The 14,523-nt window shown below is 46.1% G+C and overlaps 2 protein-coding genes across 2 annotated transcripts in view; one reads left to right on the top strand and one right to left on the bottom strand.

Annotated features, from left to right (window-relative positions):
- SYN2 (synapsin II) overlaps window positions 1-14,523 on the top strand; it is a 198,629-nt gene that overhangs the window by 154,792 nt on the left and 29,314 nt on the right. Inside the window, exon 6 of the mRNA XM_044916385.1 lies at window positions 4,260-4,349. Coding sequence (XP_044772320.1) covers window positions 4,260-4,349 — 90 coding nt within the window. The remainder of the gene's footprint in view (window positions 1-4,259; window positions 4,350-14,523) is intronic.
- On the bottom strand, window positions 6,484-12,136 carry TIMP4 (TIMP metallopeptidase inhibitor 4). The gene is made up of 5 exons (XM_021695235.1): window positions 11,978-12,136; window positions 10,667-10,764; window positions 10,146-10,260; window positions 7,382-7,506; window positions 6,484-6,719 (listed from the first exon to the last, which is right to left on the bottom strand). Exons 1-5 carry the CDS (start codon window positions 12,114-12,116, stop codon window positions 6,522-6,524), a joined length of 675 nt encoding a protein of 224 aa, XP_021550910.1. The 5' UTR covers window positions 12,117-12,136; the 3' UTR covers window positions 6,484-6,521.

Below are 14,523 nucleotides of genomic sequence, written 5' to 3'. Positions count from 1 at the left end.
GAAAGGCCTGAGGCCAGTGGGGACCCAGCTCCTATAACTGCTGCTCCAGGCTGCCCTCTTAGAAGGAAACACCTGCTCCCAATCACATCCTCTTCCTCTTGTTTTTCAAAAATCACTTCAGCTATCACCCTGGCTTGCCAAGGGTCACTCTGAAGTTCTCAGACCCCAAGCCTCTTTACCACCCAGGGAGTTGGAGGGGGTGTTTTTTTTTTTTTTAAGATTTTATTTATTTATTTGATACAGAGAGAGAGAGCACAAGCAGGGGGAGCAGCAGGCAGGGGAGAAGCAGGCTCCCCACTGAACAGGTAGCCCGATGTAGGGCTCGATCCCAGGACCGATCATGACCTGAGCCGAAGGCAGACGCTTAACGACTGAGCCACCCAGGAGCCCCAGAGAGGGTGTTTTTTAACCAGATGGACCCATCACCTTTGCTTTTGATCTCTTCCTAACACCCAAACTCACAGTTTTCCCATTCCCTTGGAAACCAGGGAGATCTGACAATGTAAGAGAAAGACCAATGAGTGAGGAGTTAGTGGGAGCTGCTGTGGTTGAGGAGGGAGGGTTGGGTTCCTGATCATCACTCATTCAGATGCCTCTGGCCTGAGGCATCTAAGAATCCTAGAGTTTTGCAGAAACAAGCTAAAAGAGTTGTATGATTTGAATGTGTTACTAATCACAGAAGAGCATATTTGAGGCCTTCACCAAGTTTCCTTTCTAGGACCCCCTCTTCCCCCCTAGTCACACAACCTTCCCTACTGCACATAAGCCCTAGCTCTTTCCTTCCCAACCCTTTCAATACCTGCTAGAATTTGTCTCCCTCATGGCCACATAGAATGATTCTGCTATTGCTAGTTATTTTCTTCTAAGTAAACCTCTCTGTGCCTGGTTTCTTTGTAAAGCACCTGCCACCAGTTTGCCAGCCTGGTTGTTATAGTCCCCTAGTATTTAGGATCTCTTAAAGAAAATAGCCCCCTCCTTCATGTTCCAAAACTATGCCAGAAGCCAGGGTGGGAGGATCAGTGAGCCTATGCCTAGGGCCTTGCCTTTCCTGGGATCTGGGATCTGGTGAAGGTTCACATTCTCACCCATTCACAATCCCAGCACATTGCCTTTGGCATCACATGAGAACAGCAAGGCTCCCTGGCCAGACACCAAGTTCTCCCTTCATTTTCATTAAGCAGCTGCCACACTAATGGCATTTTATATATTGTTCTCTGCTTGTTAATGGGAGTGAACAAACTTGGTGACTGTGAAGGGAGGGTCCCTCTGAGATGATGACTTTTGTTCATGTTTTCTATATTTCTTTATTGTGACTGCTCTTGGTATGAGGGGAGACCTCAGTGGGGTTGTTAAGGCTCTACCTTGCATTACTGTGTCTCTGAGCACATCTGCTATTATAAATTGGTCAGGGCAGACTGTGCCCTGGGATTTTGGAAGCAGAAGTAGCCCCATAAGTGAAGGTAGCATTCCAGAGAAAGCAAGAATGCCACCATCCCATATTGCTGCAAATTTATCTAAAAATCCTAGCACTCCATCTGGGTTTTTTAGAGACGCTTAACGACTGAGCCACCCAGGAGCCCCAGAGAGGGTGTTTTTTAACCAGATGGACCCATCACCTTTGCTTTTGATCTCTTCCTCACACCCGAACTCACAGTTTTCCCATTCCCTTGGAAACCAGGGAGATCTGACAATGTTGAATTAAAGCATTTATTTCCAGGAGGGCTAAGGATAACATATTAAACTCAGACTGATCCTGAAATCTCATTTCTTCCAAGAAGTCTTTCCCGATTCACTGAAGAAGTGGTGATAATGAACATTATCTTCCTATTCATTGCCAACACCACCCCTAGCTCCTAAATCCATTCTTTTGTCTATGCATACAGGAAATAACCCTTATCAGATATTACATTTGTTTAATTGGTAACTGTGTGCTTGTGCTAAGTTTCTAAGGAGGCAGGGGTTAGATGCCAAGCTAAGTACCTTGAGCAGATAGGGACTGCTGGAGATAAAGTGGAGGAGGGTAGGGTGAGCTCCCAGGGACCTAACTAGTGCCTGGGAACTGGCTGCCATTTTAGTCTTGTTGTCCCAGGACTCTGGGATTTTGCCGTGGGCCTTCCTGGCATCGCTGTGGTGTCTGTGTAACTCTCCCACATGCTGGAAAGATAAGGCCCCACATGCCTTGGTGCCATGCCAGGGCGTGGGCTGCAGCAGGACAGAGGTTGTTAGGCAGAGCTGGCATGAGCTCGCCGGCGATGCTGGAGAATCTTGGCTCAGGCAGGTATCCAGGGGCAGAAAAGGAATCCAGGCCAGCCAAGGTGGGCAGGCAGGACTTAAAGGTCGGATGGAGTGATGGAGAGAATCAGAGAGGGCAAGAAAATTCTGAGGGGTTGGTCTTGACAGTCAAAGCAAGTTGAAAAACCAAATAGCGAGGACAGCAGGGTACAGTGGAGCATGCAGTGGGCAGGGAGACCTACCTGGCTGCTGTCCTAGTGCAGTTCCCAACTCCAGGCATGATCTGGGAACCCATGCTTTCCTTTGCTTCTCTAGCCTCAGTATCCTCATGTGTAAAATGAGATGTCTGGTCCAGAGACTCTCTAAAAGTCTCTTTCAATAACAAAACCTTGAGGGCTTGAGAGTCCCAGATTCATACTTTCAGTTCTGGAGGAGGCCTTCAAGATCTACAGTCACCAGCTGTGTCACAAAGGGGAGTGACCCAGAAATTCCAACATTTTCCAGCATTTCAAAAATAATAAAATTCTATCCTTGCCAACAAAAGGATCACAATATATGATCACTTAAACTAGAGTTTGATAATAGAGTTTGGGAGGAAATATAATAAAATGATGTTCCTTTATGGTAAAAATTTTGAGGAACTGATCAAATTCACTCCTTTCATTTTATATATGAAGAAAATGAGGCCTGGAGTGGAGAAATCATTTGCTCAAGGACACCTAGCGAGTTAAAAGCAGAACAAGAACCAGAAGACTCTAACCCAGTCTTCCAACAGCCCAGTTCTAAGTTTCTACTTAGAATACCTTAGAATACCCCGCATACCTCCCTGTCCCATTGTCTCATCCTCCAACATCTCTTATAGAGAATAGGACCTGAGCTTTTGAAAAATGTTAGCTTTCCTTTCTCTGATAAATAGAAGGCAATTGACCTGGCAACTTTTCCTTCTAGCAGTTCCAGGTATCAGTGATTTAGAGTGTAAATAAACTAACCTAAGTAGCACTAGAGGGAAGATGCTGGATTACCCCTGTTGTCAGTGCACTGGAGATAGGTGTGTGGGTGGGTGTGTGTTTGAATGGATTGAGCAGAAAAGTCCTGTGTGTTTCCTATGGGAAGAGCATGGTCTCTGCAGAGTCTGAAAGGCAGCCATGTGAAGGAGCAGGAAGAGTTATAGATTGGAAATAAAGGGGCCTGGCTATGAATCCAGCTCAACTATGATACGACCTTGGGCAAGTGATCCCTCCGGGCTTCAGTTTCTTCACTTATAAAATGTGGGGGCAAGGGACTCCAGGGGGTGCTAGATGTTTGCCAAACACTTTTCAACCCTCACACTGTAAGTATGTGTACCTCACCTCTTACCTCTTCTTCATAGAGTTGTTCTGGATTCTCCTAGGTGAAGGATCTAGTGATTTCAGTTCTTAGATGAGTAGTAAGTCCTAGAGAGACTAGGTCTGTCTATCCTGCATAACATGAGCATCAAAATCTTCCTAAAGAACAGCTTTATTCATGACCCCTGCTCAAATTCTTATGACTCCATACTGCCTGCAGAAAACAGTTACCATTCCTTTCTTAGCATTTGAACTTTCAAGACTTGTCCCCATGTTACCTATCTAGCTTTATCAATTGTCATCTCTAGAGATACAAGTGTTTAAGGTTAGAGATCCAAATTTCAATCCCAGCTTCACCTCTTTGCAGGTCTGTGACTTCAGGCACCTTTTCTACTGTCTCTGAGCCTCATGTGTAAAATAAAGATGATAAAATACCTAGTTTATCAGTTTGATATGAGGAATGAATGAAATATCATTAAAATTGTATAGGTACTGAATGAATGTTAGTGCCTTCGCTCTCCCTTCCCCAACTAACACATGCGTTCTTTAAAAATAAGAATTGTACACCTCTTTTATATCCTTGGTGTTTTGTACAAAGTCCCCAACAGAGCAAATGCTCAATAAATATTTGTTTGATAGACTGATGTTTGTCTGTCTGTTGCAGTGTCTAGATAAGCTGAAACATTCACTTCTCTCTTGCAGTTTGCCCAGCTGGTGGCCATCTACAAGACATTGGGAGGAGAAAAGTTCCCACTCATTGAGCAGACATACTACCCCAACCATAAAGAGATGGTAGGTGATCGAGTGGGGACTTTAGTTCCTCTGCTGTTTACATTCTGAGCCACATGGTGATTATGGAGCCCTAAAGAGGGCCTCAGCATTTCAACCCCAGAGACTCTGTTGGGATTGAACTGTGGACCTGCTTTGTGGGGCTAGCAGCTGAATTTTAATTGATAACCCCTTGTCTACAAAGTCTGCTGACCAAATAGGGAAGAGCAGAAACAAGGGCATTTTATCAAGTTGAGAAAGTAACAAATCTATGGATCAACAGTCAGAAGATCCTACTGTTTTGGGTTCTAGCCCTGGCCCTGCCACATGTCACTGGACTAGTTAGATGCCCGGTGAGTGAGTTTTTCAATAGGAAATTTAAATGGGCATAATTATTCCTGACCAGGATATCTAATATGGTACTTATAAAATGTAAGTGAGATTAAGTAATAGCCTTCTGGAAGAGTGTGAAGCACTCCTCAGACTAAGGTGTTGTTCCTATAATTATTCACCAGCCCCTTCCATTCCTTTGGTTTCCTCAAGATTGCGGTAAGACTGGGTTAACACTATGCCTTCTCTGAGGCCATGCTAGGATGTCAGAAGGAGCAGAGAGATGGCATGGTTGGTTGGTGCAGAGGCTACAGCTAATGTTTTTCCTTTATGACAACGTCTAGGTCAATTCCCTTCTTCCTCTCTGACCCTACATCCTCTGCCCCAGGCCTGCTTGGTCAGTTGGTGATCCTGCTTAATCCACCAATGGAGACTCTCTGCCATAGCATTCCAGTGTTGTACTGTGGGACAGAGATCATGTTTGTTCCCCCTCCCACTCCCTACTCCAAAAGGGATCTCCATTTGAACCATTTCTGTGAATCAGGAACTTTCATTTGGCATATAAGGCATGGCCCTGCTTATTAGCAAACCACACAAAAAAGATGAATAGTAACCTTGGGACTTGAAAAGAACTACCTCCTTCATCTTTGCCAGGGAGAGGCTCTGGAACTTTAAGCCCTCATCCTTATAAATCCTTGAGATGAACATAAGGGCTTTCCCTTTCAGGGCAAGCCAGGAAGCCTTGCAGAATCTAAGGAACACTAAGGGGTCTGTGCTTGGAGTTCTCAGGGAGTCTAACACACAGTGATGAGGGGACTGAACTTTAGGGCAGACAGGGAACAAAGCTGGCTTTTTTCCTGCCATAAAGTCTAGCAGGGCTAACCACTGAAAACAGTTGTAACAGTGGCAAAATATGTTCCCCATCTACCATCTTTTGCCCCCAATTGTCCTCTCTCTGAGGTGTCAAAAGCTAAAGGGGAATTTCATCTCTACAAGAGAAAGGCTTTTTTGGCTTAAAAAAAAATTCTGAATTAGGAATAAAGACAGTAATCTAGTAGAGAATGACTTTCTAAAAGAAACAGAGGAGAAGCTTTATGGACATCAGTTGAGGGCATTAAGGATAGTTAATCTGGAGAGACAATACCTAAGTCTATTCTTGTCCAAAGAGGTATGTTAACTGGGCCAGAACCTCTGCCAGGAATGGTATACAGGGGATTATAGAATGTGGAGGGAGGTTAAGTCATTGCAGGTCTCACATTGAGTGACTCTGTATTCCCCAAGTGTCTACCCAAACAGATGAAAGTATATGAGAGGATTACGATGAGTTGGGACATGAGTAAAGGGCATACAGCCATAGTGGGTTGTTCTTTTCATTCCTCCAAATCAGCTTGTTTCTGATTCTGTGAACCCACCTTCTGGTATTGTACATCACAAGGCTATAGTATCTCATATGTGTAATAATCACCCTTTCTCCCCTATCAGATCAGTTAAGGTAAGAGAAAACACACTCTCCTGGGGGAGAAAAAGGAATAGTTCTGGCTTTAGAAAACAGACTAAGCCAAAATCAAAACTTTCAAGAACAGGTTTCAGCTAGACTAAAAGGGTTTGGGAGGCAGGGGAGATGGGCTGAAGGCTGGCTAGAAAAGTCATGTTACTTTCCCTGGCCCTTGACAGGTGTTGAGCTGGCATTTGGACACAAGCTATAACATGCCCCATCCCTATCCTAACACTAGCCAGACCATCCACTTGGTACTTTCCATTGGCTGGCAGTGATGAGGCGGGTGGTGACAGCCAGAGCTCCACAGGGAAGGAGAACTGGCTTGGGCTTCACGATGCTTGAAAGAATGTGATGGTCACTGGCCCCTACTAGGGCTGGATGATGTCAACAAACTCCTTCCTGAGGGGCAGGCGGCCCTGGTACCAGCTGCAGGTGCCATCAACATGCTTCATGCAGACATAATGCTGGGCCTGGTACCCATAGAGCTTCCGTTCCAACAGCCAGTCTGTCCAGAGGCACTCGTTGGGGGTTGAGATGGTACAGGGAACTGTATAGCAGGTGGTAATCTAGAGTCATAGCCACACAACATCAATGTGAGTAGGGTGTCCTTTTTCCATTATTGCCTTTCAGACTCCTACATATCCTTACAACCCAGCACAAATGCCCCTGACTCCCGAAGCCTTTCCTAGTCGCCAGACTTCCTCCTGAGTTCCCTTTCCCCTATCTCCTATCATATAGTATTGCCTCTCAAATGATATCTCTGGAGTCAGACAGGCCTGAGGTCCTTAGTCCACCACTGACCTTGAGCAAATCACTTCACTTCCTACAGCATGAATTTCTTCACCTTAAAATGGAAATCTTAAATCTTCATAAATTTGTTATAAAGACTAAATTAAATATTTTAAATAAATACACCATTACAGGGTCTGGCAAAAAGTAGACTCTCTTTAAATGGTAGCTATATTATCTTATTCTTTAAATGATGGCCACCTTCCCAGCCAAAATGTAAGTATGGACTTACATAGACCATCTTGGGATCATGGACTATGGACCATCTTGCTTTCCCATCCCCAACTTCATACAGTGCCTGATCCATGGCAGATTTCAAATATAGTACAATAAGTGAATAAATGTATGCACAAAGGAAGGAATACATGAAGAGTAAGGCTACAAGGCTCAAGACCCTTCCCCAACCCCCAAAAGACCTTGCAAATGGATATTCCCTTACTTGGCAGCCACAGTTCAGATGGTAGTGGTGATTCAGACTTTCTCTCTGCAAAAAGGACAGGTTCTCCCAAGGTTCGATGTAGTTGCACAGATGGATGAAGACTTTTCCATCACTGAGGATCTGACCTTCAAGGGGAATGGAGTAAGACCTAGCATGAAGAATATGCTCATGGAGCTCCAAGAGCCCAGGTCCTCAAAGAGCCCAGAATTGCAGTTTCTTCAATGACTTCTTGGTGGCAGTGGTGACATGGGGCTCAATGAAAGAACCAGAAAAGCCTCTATAATTTTTATATCAAATATATTAACAGATTATGTTTGTATGAGAGAGAGTTGTGGGATGAAGACCTTTTCTTTTAGTGTGGTGTAGAGAGAAAAACATGGGCTTTAAAGGCAGACTGTTGGTACAATCCCCTTCTTTTCTCTCATTTACAGCCGTATGACCTTAAGAAAGTCACATAACTTCTCTCCTCAAAGATGAAAGTAGTAAGTTGTCAGGATTAAATGAGAGAACGTCTGTAAAGTTCCCAGCACAGCTTGGGCCCACAGAAGGTTCCATAAATAATAGGTCCCTTCCTCTTTCTAACCCTTCCCAATATCTACACAGCCTCGTCTCCTGCCCCGTTGATACCTGTCTTGGTGAGTCTCTCCCCTTCCCCATAGGAAAGTTCCCCCTCTTTACTTATCAGACTCTTTCCTAGCTTCCAAAGACCCTTTTCAGTACCATAGTGTCCTCAAAACCATCTCTGACCACCCTAGCTCACACCTCTCTTAGAACCTCAGTCACTCAATTACTCACTGAGCAACTACTTACTATGACTTGGTACCAGAAATACAGAAATAAATATGACAGAATCTCTTCCCCAAGGAGCTTAATAACCAGGAGGGCAGATAGATAAGTAGGCAAAAATTATACTGTTGTGTGATTATATACAAGATGCAGTATAACAATGAACAAAGCACAATTATCTCCATCTGTGGAAGGGGTGGGCAGCAAGGAAGGTGTCTCAGAGGAGATGATGCTTGTATTGGGCCTTGAAGGGCTGGGTAGGAGTTCTCCTGCCAGACAAATGAGAGAAAGGACTTCTGGACATTGAGACTACCCTGTGCAAGGTGGAGGGGCGCAGCGCAGCAGAACACCTTCTGCAACTGCAAGTAGTTTAGTTTAGCTCTGGGGGAAATGAGGAGCTGGGAGCTGTCACTCACACATGGCCGGAGACAAAGCTGGAGAGGTCGGCAGTGTTCTGGTCACAAGGGCTTTCAACATTAGACAAAAGACCTTGTGCCTTCTCCTGAAAAGCCTGGGCACCACTGATGACTTCTCAGTAGACTTGTATTTGTTGTTTGTTGTTTATCCCCACCCTCAGTTAGACTTGACATTTTTGAGGGCAGAGAACACGTCTCCTCCTCCCCCGATGCACCACAGTGCCTGGCAGAGGGCTAGGTACACAGAGGGAATGAGGTGGCCTTGCGTGCTAATCCTGGGACCTGGAGGGCTCAGTGGTGTGCCCTGCCTCTGTCTCTCCTATCCAGAGGCTCCCAGATCAACACAATTCCACATCCTTAGATCTGGGGAGCCCCTACCAGTATGGCTTCTAATGGCTATGACTTCTCAAGAGCCAAGCTTGGACTGTGAGCTCTTTGAGGACTGTGGCTTGTCACTGAGTCTCCACCCTCCTGCCCAATGCCTGGCAGCAAGTGGGTGGTCATTACTGCTGAATGGATGGACAGATAGTAGAAATTCCTCCTATTCTCCCCACCTGCTGTGTTTTTCTTTTCCTTGCCTTCTTTCCAAATATTTTTCTTCCTTTAGGGGCAGTGTAGTTCCCACTTACACAGTGAAACTTCCCTAATTGTTTACAATCATACAAATACCTCTTTTCCCTGAACTAAATAATTTAGTATTGCATTCATTCACTTACAGAGTCATAATCTTGTGTGGTTTCTTAACTGTCCTGTCCCAACCAATTGAGTATGGAGAACTGCCTGGGCCCAAGTTCATAGAGACTTGTTAGACTGAAGGCTCCTGTTAGGGCTTGTGCTTTACTGCACCCCCAGAATATGACCTGTGATGTGATTTAGCCACAGAGGCTCACTATGAGCCAAGATCATGACCCAATGTAGCTATCTAAAGTTAATGCCATTGTAGACTATAGTAACTATAATACGTGTGCTGGGGGGTAAGGTTGCACATGCACAATCCTCATTTACTCTGTGAAACCAAGATATCACCCGTAGTGCAGTGTCCAGTTTAGGGGCCTGTGCTAGGGGAGGGGCAGGGGCAAGCTATATCCCATTTGAGAAGGTGGCCAGGATAGGAAAGGGTCTGGGAACCATGGCCATCAGGCCTGGAGCTAGAGTGTATATATTTATGGTCCTGGAGCCTCTGAAGCATCATCATGGGCAGAGGACAGAACTGAACCCACAAAGGGCAGTTTCAGAGAGGGAGATTTTTGGCTCAAGGTATCAAACTTATATCAATTAAAACTGTTTAAAAATGGAACCAGCTGCCCTAGGCTGGGAGAGCAGCCTGTCCTTAAAGTAGTGAAGCAGTGGCCAAGATCACTGTAATGAAGACTCTTGCACTGAAAGGAAGGTTACCACGGCTCCTCCCAACTCAGAGGCTGGCTCTTAGTAACACAGCTCTGTTTTCTACCTGAGAAAATGCCACCTAGCTCAGTTTGCTGCCCAAGGACAGCCCTGGCTCCTTCTTGACTGCCTTCCTTAGGACAGAGACTGTTAGGGTCGCTTGTTGGTCTTTAACTTACCAGTCAAGAGATATTGCTTCTGGCTGTTAGCTTCTAGTTTCACACCACAGAGGGAGGAATCAAAAGGTGTATAGATATACTGAACATCCTTGACTTTCTCAAACCCTTTAAACATCTGAAAGGCAATTACAAAAAAAGCAGTGTTGGGTCAGTGAGTATACTTTATATCTTAACAGGAAAAACTCATTTCTCAATCTAAAAAAAACTAAGCAAAAGTCTAGTTCAGGATTTGGTACACACAGATGGTCCAACTGGGTCATTTCTCTCTTTAAAAAAATCTAAACCTTGGTTTATTCCAGTGAGAATACTTCTAGTAGCCCCACACACAGGCAGCCGTAGGACCGGATGGACACTGAGGGCCTGTGGGCCCTGCTCCCAACATGTCATCCACTTCCACTTCAGCATAAATACCCCAGGATCAATGAGCCGGGTCACCTGCCTACCAGCCCCGCTCCCAGTACACAGACCCCACTCCTCCCAACAGCCCAAGGGGGTTAATGCCCTGTCCTATCCCCATGTACCTTTATCTGTTTGATTTCATACCGGATCATTTTTTGAGTGTCAGCAGGGTCTGCACTGGCAGGAACTACCTTCTCACTGGAGATTTTGGCCCGAATGGCTGCATAAGAAGAGAAGAGAGGGGACCTTTAACAACCTGTGGAAGCAGTCCATCTGGGATCTGGATGACCTGGGCCCCTGGAGAATTTTATAGGGGAATTCTGGGTTTAGGTCTTGTTGGATTGTGGTGGGGGGGGCCATGTGTGTAAAAGTGGGGTCCTGGAAACTCCTCCTCTGCAATTGTTAGAAGTTCCAAACTCCTCAGGCCAACTGGGTCCTATAATCTCTCTATACTTTACCTGCTGGTTTTGAGAGTCTAATTCTCCATAGCCCAGACTGCAGTGGGCTGAAGGTGGACATCAGGGTAGAGGAGGGAGGAGGAGCCCCTTGAAGTTTGCGGTCCTCTACCTATATAGCTGAGGCTTCAAGAGAGCCTACCCAGAGCTGATATTGGTAAATGTTTATTGAATTAATAAATATGTTCTGACCCTGTACAGAAGTAGTTTGTCTCTTGCCATTTGGGCATTAATCAAAAACTGGTTATAAAGTTCTTTCTATGTGCCTGGCCCAACACTAGGTACTAGGTCCACAAGCATGATTAAGACAGGGTCCCCCATCCTACAGAACTCTTGGTCCAGTAGAGAATACACTTACAAAGAATAACAGCACAGCATACTGGGAGTACAAAAATTTTTGTTAGAGATACCGTGGTAGCACCAAGAAGTCAGGAAGTCTTCATAGAAGAAGAGATACCTGAGTAAGACGTTGAAGGATGAATAAGAGTCTGCCAGGAATTTAAGGGTATGGGGGAAGGGCATTTCAGGCAGAGGAAAGAGAAAGGGCAAAAAGTGTGTTGTGTGGGGGTGGTGCATGGAGTAAACATCAGTTATAGGCTCGGACACAGTGGGATGTTTATAATGAAAGCCCAGTCCCCTGGCCCCTGGCTCCCCCTCCCTGCATCCAGTAGTTCAGAATAATCACTGGATAGCTCCCGTGACTTGTCATTCAAGTCCATAATTGCAGTAGGCAGGGGAGAGGGGGTCGCTATGGGGTTCCCTTACACGGTGTTTCATCTCCTTGCAAGTCCACCAGGCTCTGTGCTTGCAAGGTTGCTATGGCGCCGGCCCTGCCCGACCCATCTGCCCCAGTGGGAGGCAACTGGTGCAGTATTTGATCTCCTCCCTTTCCCTCCAGACTCCAGGTCTACAGCTCGGCCCCATACCGAACCCACACAACCACCCCCTGCTGTGGACCTGTCGGGCCTCCGAACTCACCAAGCGCCGAGTGGCAGACGTGCTGCTGGGGGTGCGCAGGGGCGCAGCTGCACGCCTCAGCCATCCCCGGGGGCCGCAGCAGTGCCAGCAGCCGCAGCAACAGCGCCCAGCTCGGCGCCGTCCGGGGGCTCCGGGGCATGACACTGCAAAGCCCCGACTGAGCCTGCGGGGACTCTGACCAAACCGGCCCTCCAGGGCTCATCCAGAACGCGTTGCGCCCCTCGCCCCAGGCTTTTTGAGGTGGACTTAGGGCCAATCCCGCCCGGATGGGCTCCTCCCTCCTTTGGCTGTAGGCCACCCACGGCTGCAGGACCCGCAGCCCTCCTGACTGGCAGGCTCAGTAAAAGGAAGAGGGAAGCCAGGAGAGAGGCCGCTAGCCTCTGTTTCCCTGCCCAAGCAATTAAGCCTTACAGAAGTAGATGGAAAGCCCGGGGAAAGAGGATGGTGTCAAGGCAGAAAGACAGAAAGCACAACAAAGACAAATGCATGAGGGCAGAAAGAGGATGGGCTGTGATTCACACTGAAGGAACAAGAGTGAGGAGAGGCACAAACAGAAAGTGAGACAGGCAGAGTCAGAGAGAGGCAGACGGAATTACAACAGGCAAAAGAGACAGTGACAGAGAGGACGGACCCCTTGCTGAGCTGCACACTGGGAATGAGACAAGCTACTCAGGGCTTCTTTCAGCTGCAGGAAGTGTTTTCAATGCCCTATTTATGAGGCTCCAAAGCAACAGCAAACAGTAATGGAATAGGACAGAGAAAGTTGGGGTGTGTGTGTGTGTCTTGGCGCTGTCGGCTGGGGGGTGGGGAGAGATGTCAGAGAAAGCAGTCTGTGCTTTAGAAACCCTTTCCCATATCCAGAGCCTCAGACTCTGCAGATGGCTGAGGAGAGCTCTCTTGGTGGGGGCTCAAAGCACAGGATACCCCATCACTTAGGGCAAACCTGGGACTTCAAAGCCCTCTCCAGATCCTAGGCTACACTGGTTCCTATCTCAAGTCATTATTCACTGGAGAGACTATGTCTTCTCATGGAAGGTGAAACAGCTTAGAAAACAAAGAAGCAAGGCACATGGGGTCACTGCAACCAGAGCCTTGTCTCTCTGTTTGACAGAGCATAGTGCTCCAAGTCTCCAAATAGAAAGGGACCCATGAGATTATTATAGGATATTTCCACACAGTGCTGGGCTAGAAGGTGGAAGGCTGGGTTCTGATTCTGTCACAAGGTAGCTTTGCAACCTTTGCCTCTCTGGGCTCACCTTCTTCTCCAGGCTTGAACTGCATGTTTCCAAGGCCCTTTGAAGCTCTTTGCCCCAGCTTCAACTGGCCTCAGCCAGGAATACTGAAATCCTCAGGTCAGGTACTCCCATGGGAATCTGAATTTTTATCAGAGTTAACTTTAATTTTTCCGAAAGATATCTTCTTATTTTGATGTGGTAGTGATGTTTGAAAAGAAGGAAGTTGAAAGAGAGCTGAGTCTGATTGAGAAAGATGAGATTTGGTGACCAAGTTGATTCTTCATATAACACCCGAACCAAGATAGAGCCTGATGTATTTATTATTGGACGGACCTTGAAAGGCATCCAGTCCAGTCCCTTCATTTGGCAAATGTGAAGACAAAGGCTCAGTGAGGTAAAGTGACTTTCAGAAAGCTAATGGCAGAGAGGACTAGAATGCAAGTCTTCTGACATATGGTGTAGTGCTCCTTCCACTCTACCATAGTACTTACTCCATCGCCACTTTGTAACCACTTGAAATCCTGCCTTTGGAGGGTAGTTCTCCTTTTAAGTTTCTATTGTCCCTCTGTTAAAATATGGCTACCTCAAGATAGAGTTTACACTTTTAAGGATGTCTTTCAAATTAGATAAACATGTTGAATTCTTAAGTTAGCTCTCTTCCAAACCTCAAACTGGGCAGAAAGAGGCCTTAGCATCCTAAGCTGTGTTTGATGGTGAGTTTGGGGTGTTGATGAGCTCTGATGACATTGTGAAAGGGAGGGAGAAAAGCCAGGTTCAGTATAAGAAGCTGGACATTTGAAGGGGAAGGGGAGGGTACTAAAAGGTACATGACAAAAGAGCCATTAAGATTCCAAAGATACATTCCTTTTTATTTTTTTTTGTTTTTATTTTTTTTTAAAGATTTTATTTGAGAGAGAGAATGAGATAGAGAGAGCATGAGAGGGGGGAGGGTCAGAGGGAGAAGCAGACTCCCTGCTGAGCAGGGAGCCCGATGCGGGACTCGATCCAGGGACTCCAGGATCATGACCTGAGCCGAAGGCAGTCGCCCAACCGACTGAGCCACCCAGGCGCCCGATACATTCCTTTTTAAATTCAGGTTTACTAAGATACAATTTACATACAACAAAATTCACCCTTTCAAAGATGTTCTTCCTTCTTTCCTTCCTTCCTTCGTTCCTTCATTCCTCCCTCCCTCCCTCTCTCCCTCTCTCTCCCTTTCTTTTCTTTCTTTCTTTTCTTTCTTTCTTTCTTTCTTTCTTTCTTTCTTTCTTTCTTTCTTTCTTTCTTTCTTTCTTTCTTTCTTTCTTTCTT

Source organism: Neomonachus schauinslandi, chromosome 1 (assembly GCF_002201575.2).
Source record: "Neomonachus schauinslandi chromosome 1, ASM220157v2, whole genome shotgun sequence".
Lineage (NCBI taxonomy): Eukaryota > Metazoa > Chordata > Mammalia > Carnivora > Phocidae > Neomonachus > Neomonachus schauinslandi.
This window is presented reverse-complemented; position numbering and strand designations above follow the sequence as displayed.

Bases quoted from the DNA above. Each gene is read 5' to 3' on its own strand.
- TIMP4 (XM_021695235.1), bottom strand. From the start codon at position 12,116: ATGCCCCGGAGCCCCCGGACGGCGCCGAGCTGGGCGCTGTTGCTGCGG. The intron at 10,765-11,977 runs GTGAGTTCGGAG...CTTCTTATGCAG, and splicing joins CGTCTGCCACTCGGCGCTTG to CCATTCGGGCCAAAATCTCC. The intron at 10,261-10,666 runs GTACATGGGGAT...ATTGCCTTTCAG, and splicing joins ATGAAATCAAACAGATAAAG to ATGTTTAAAGGGTTTGAGAA.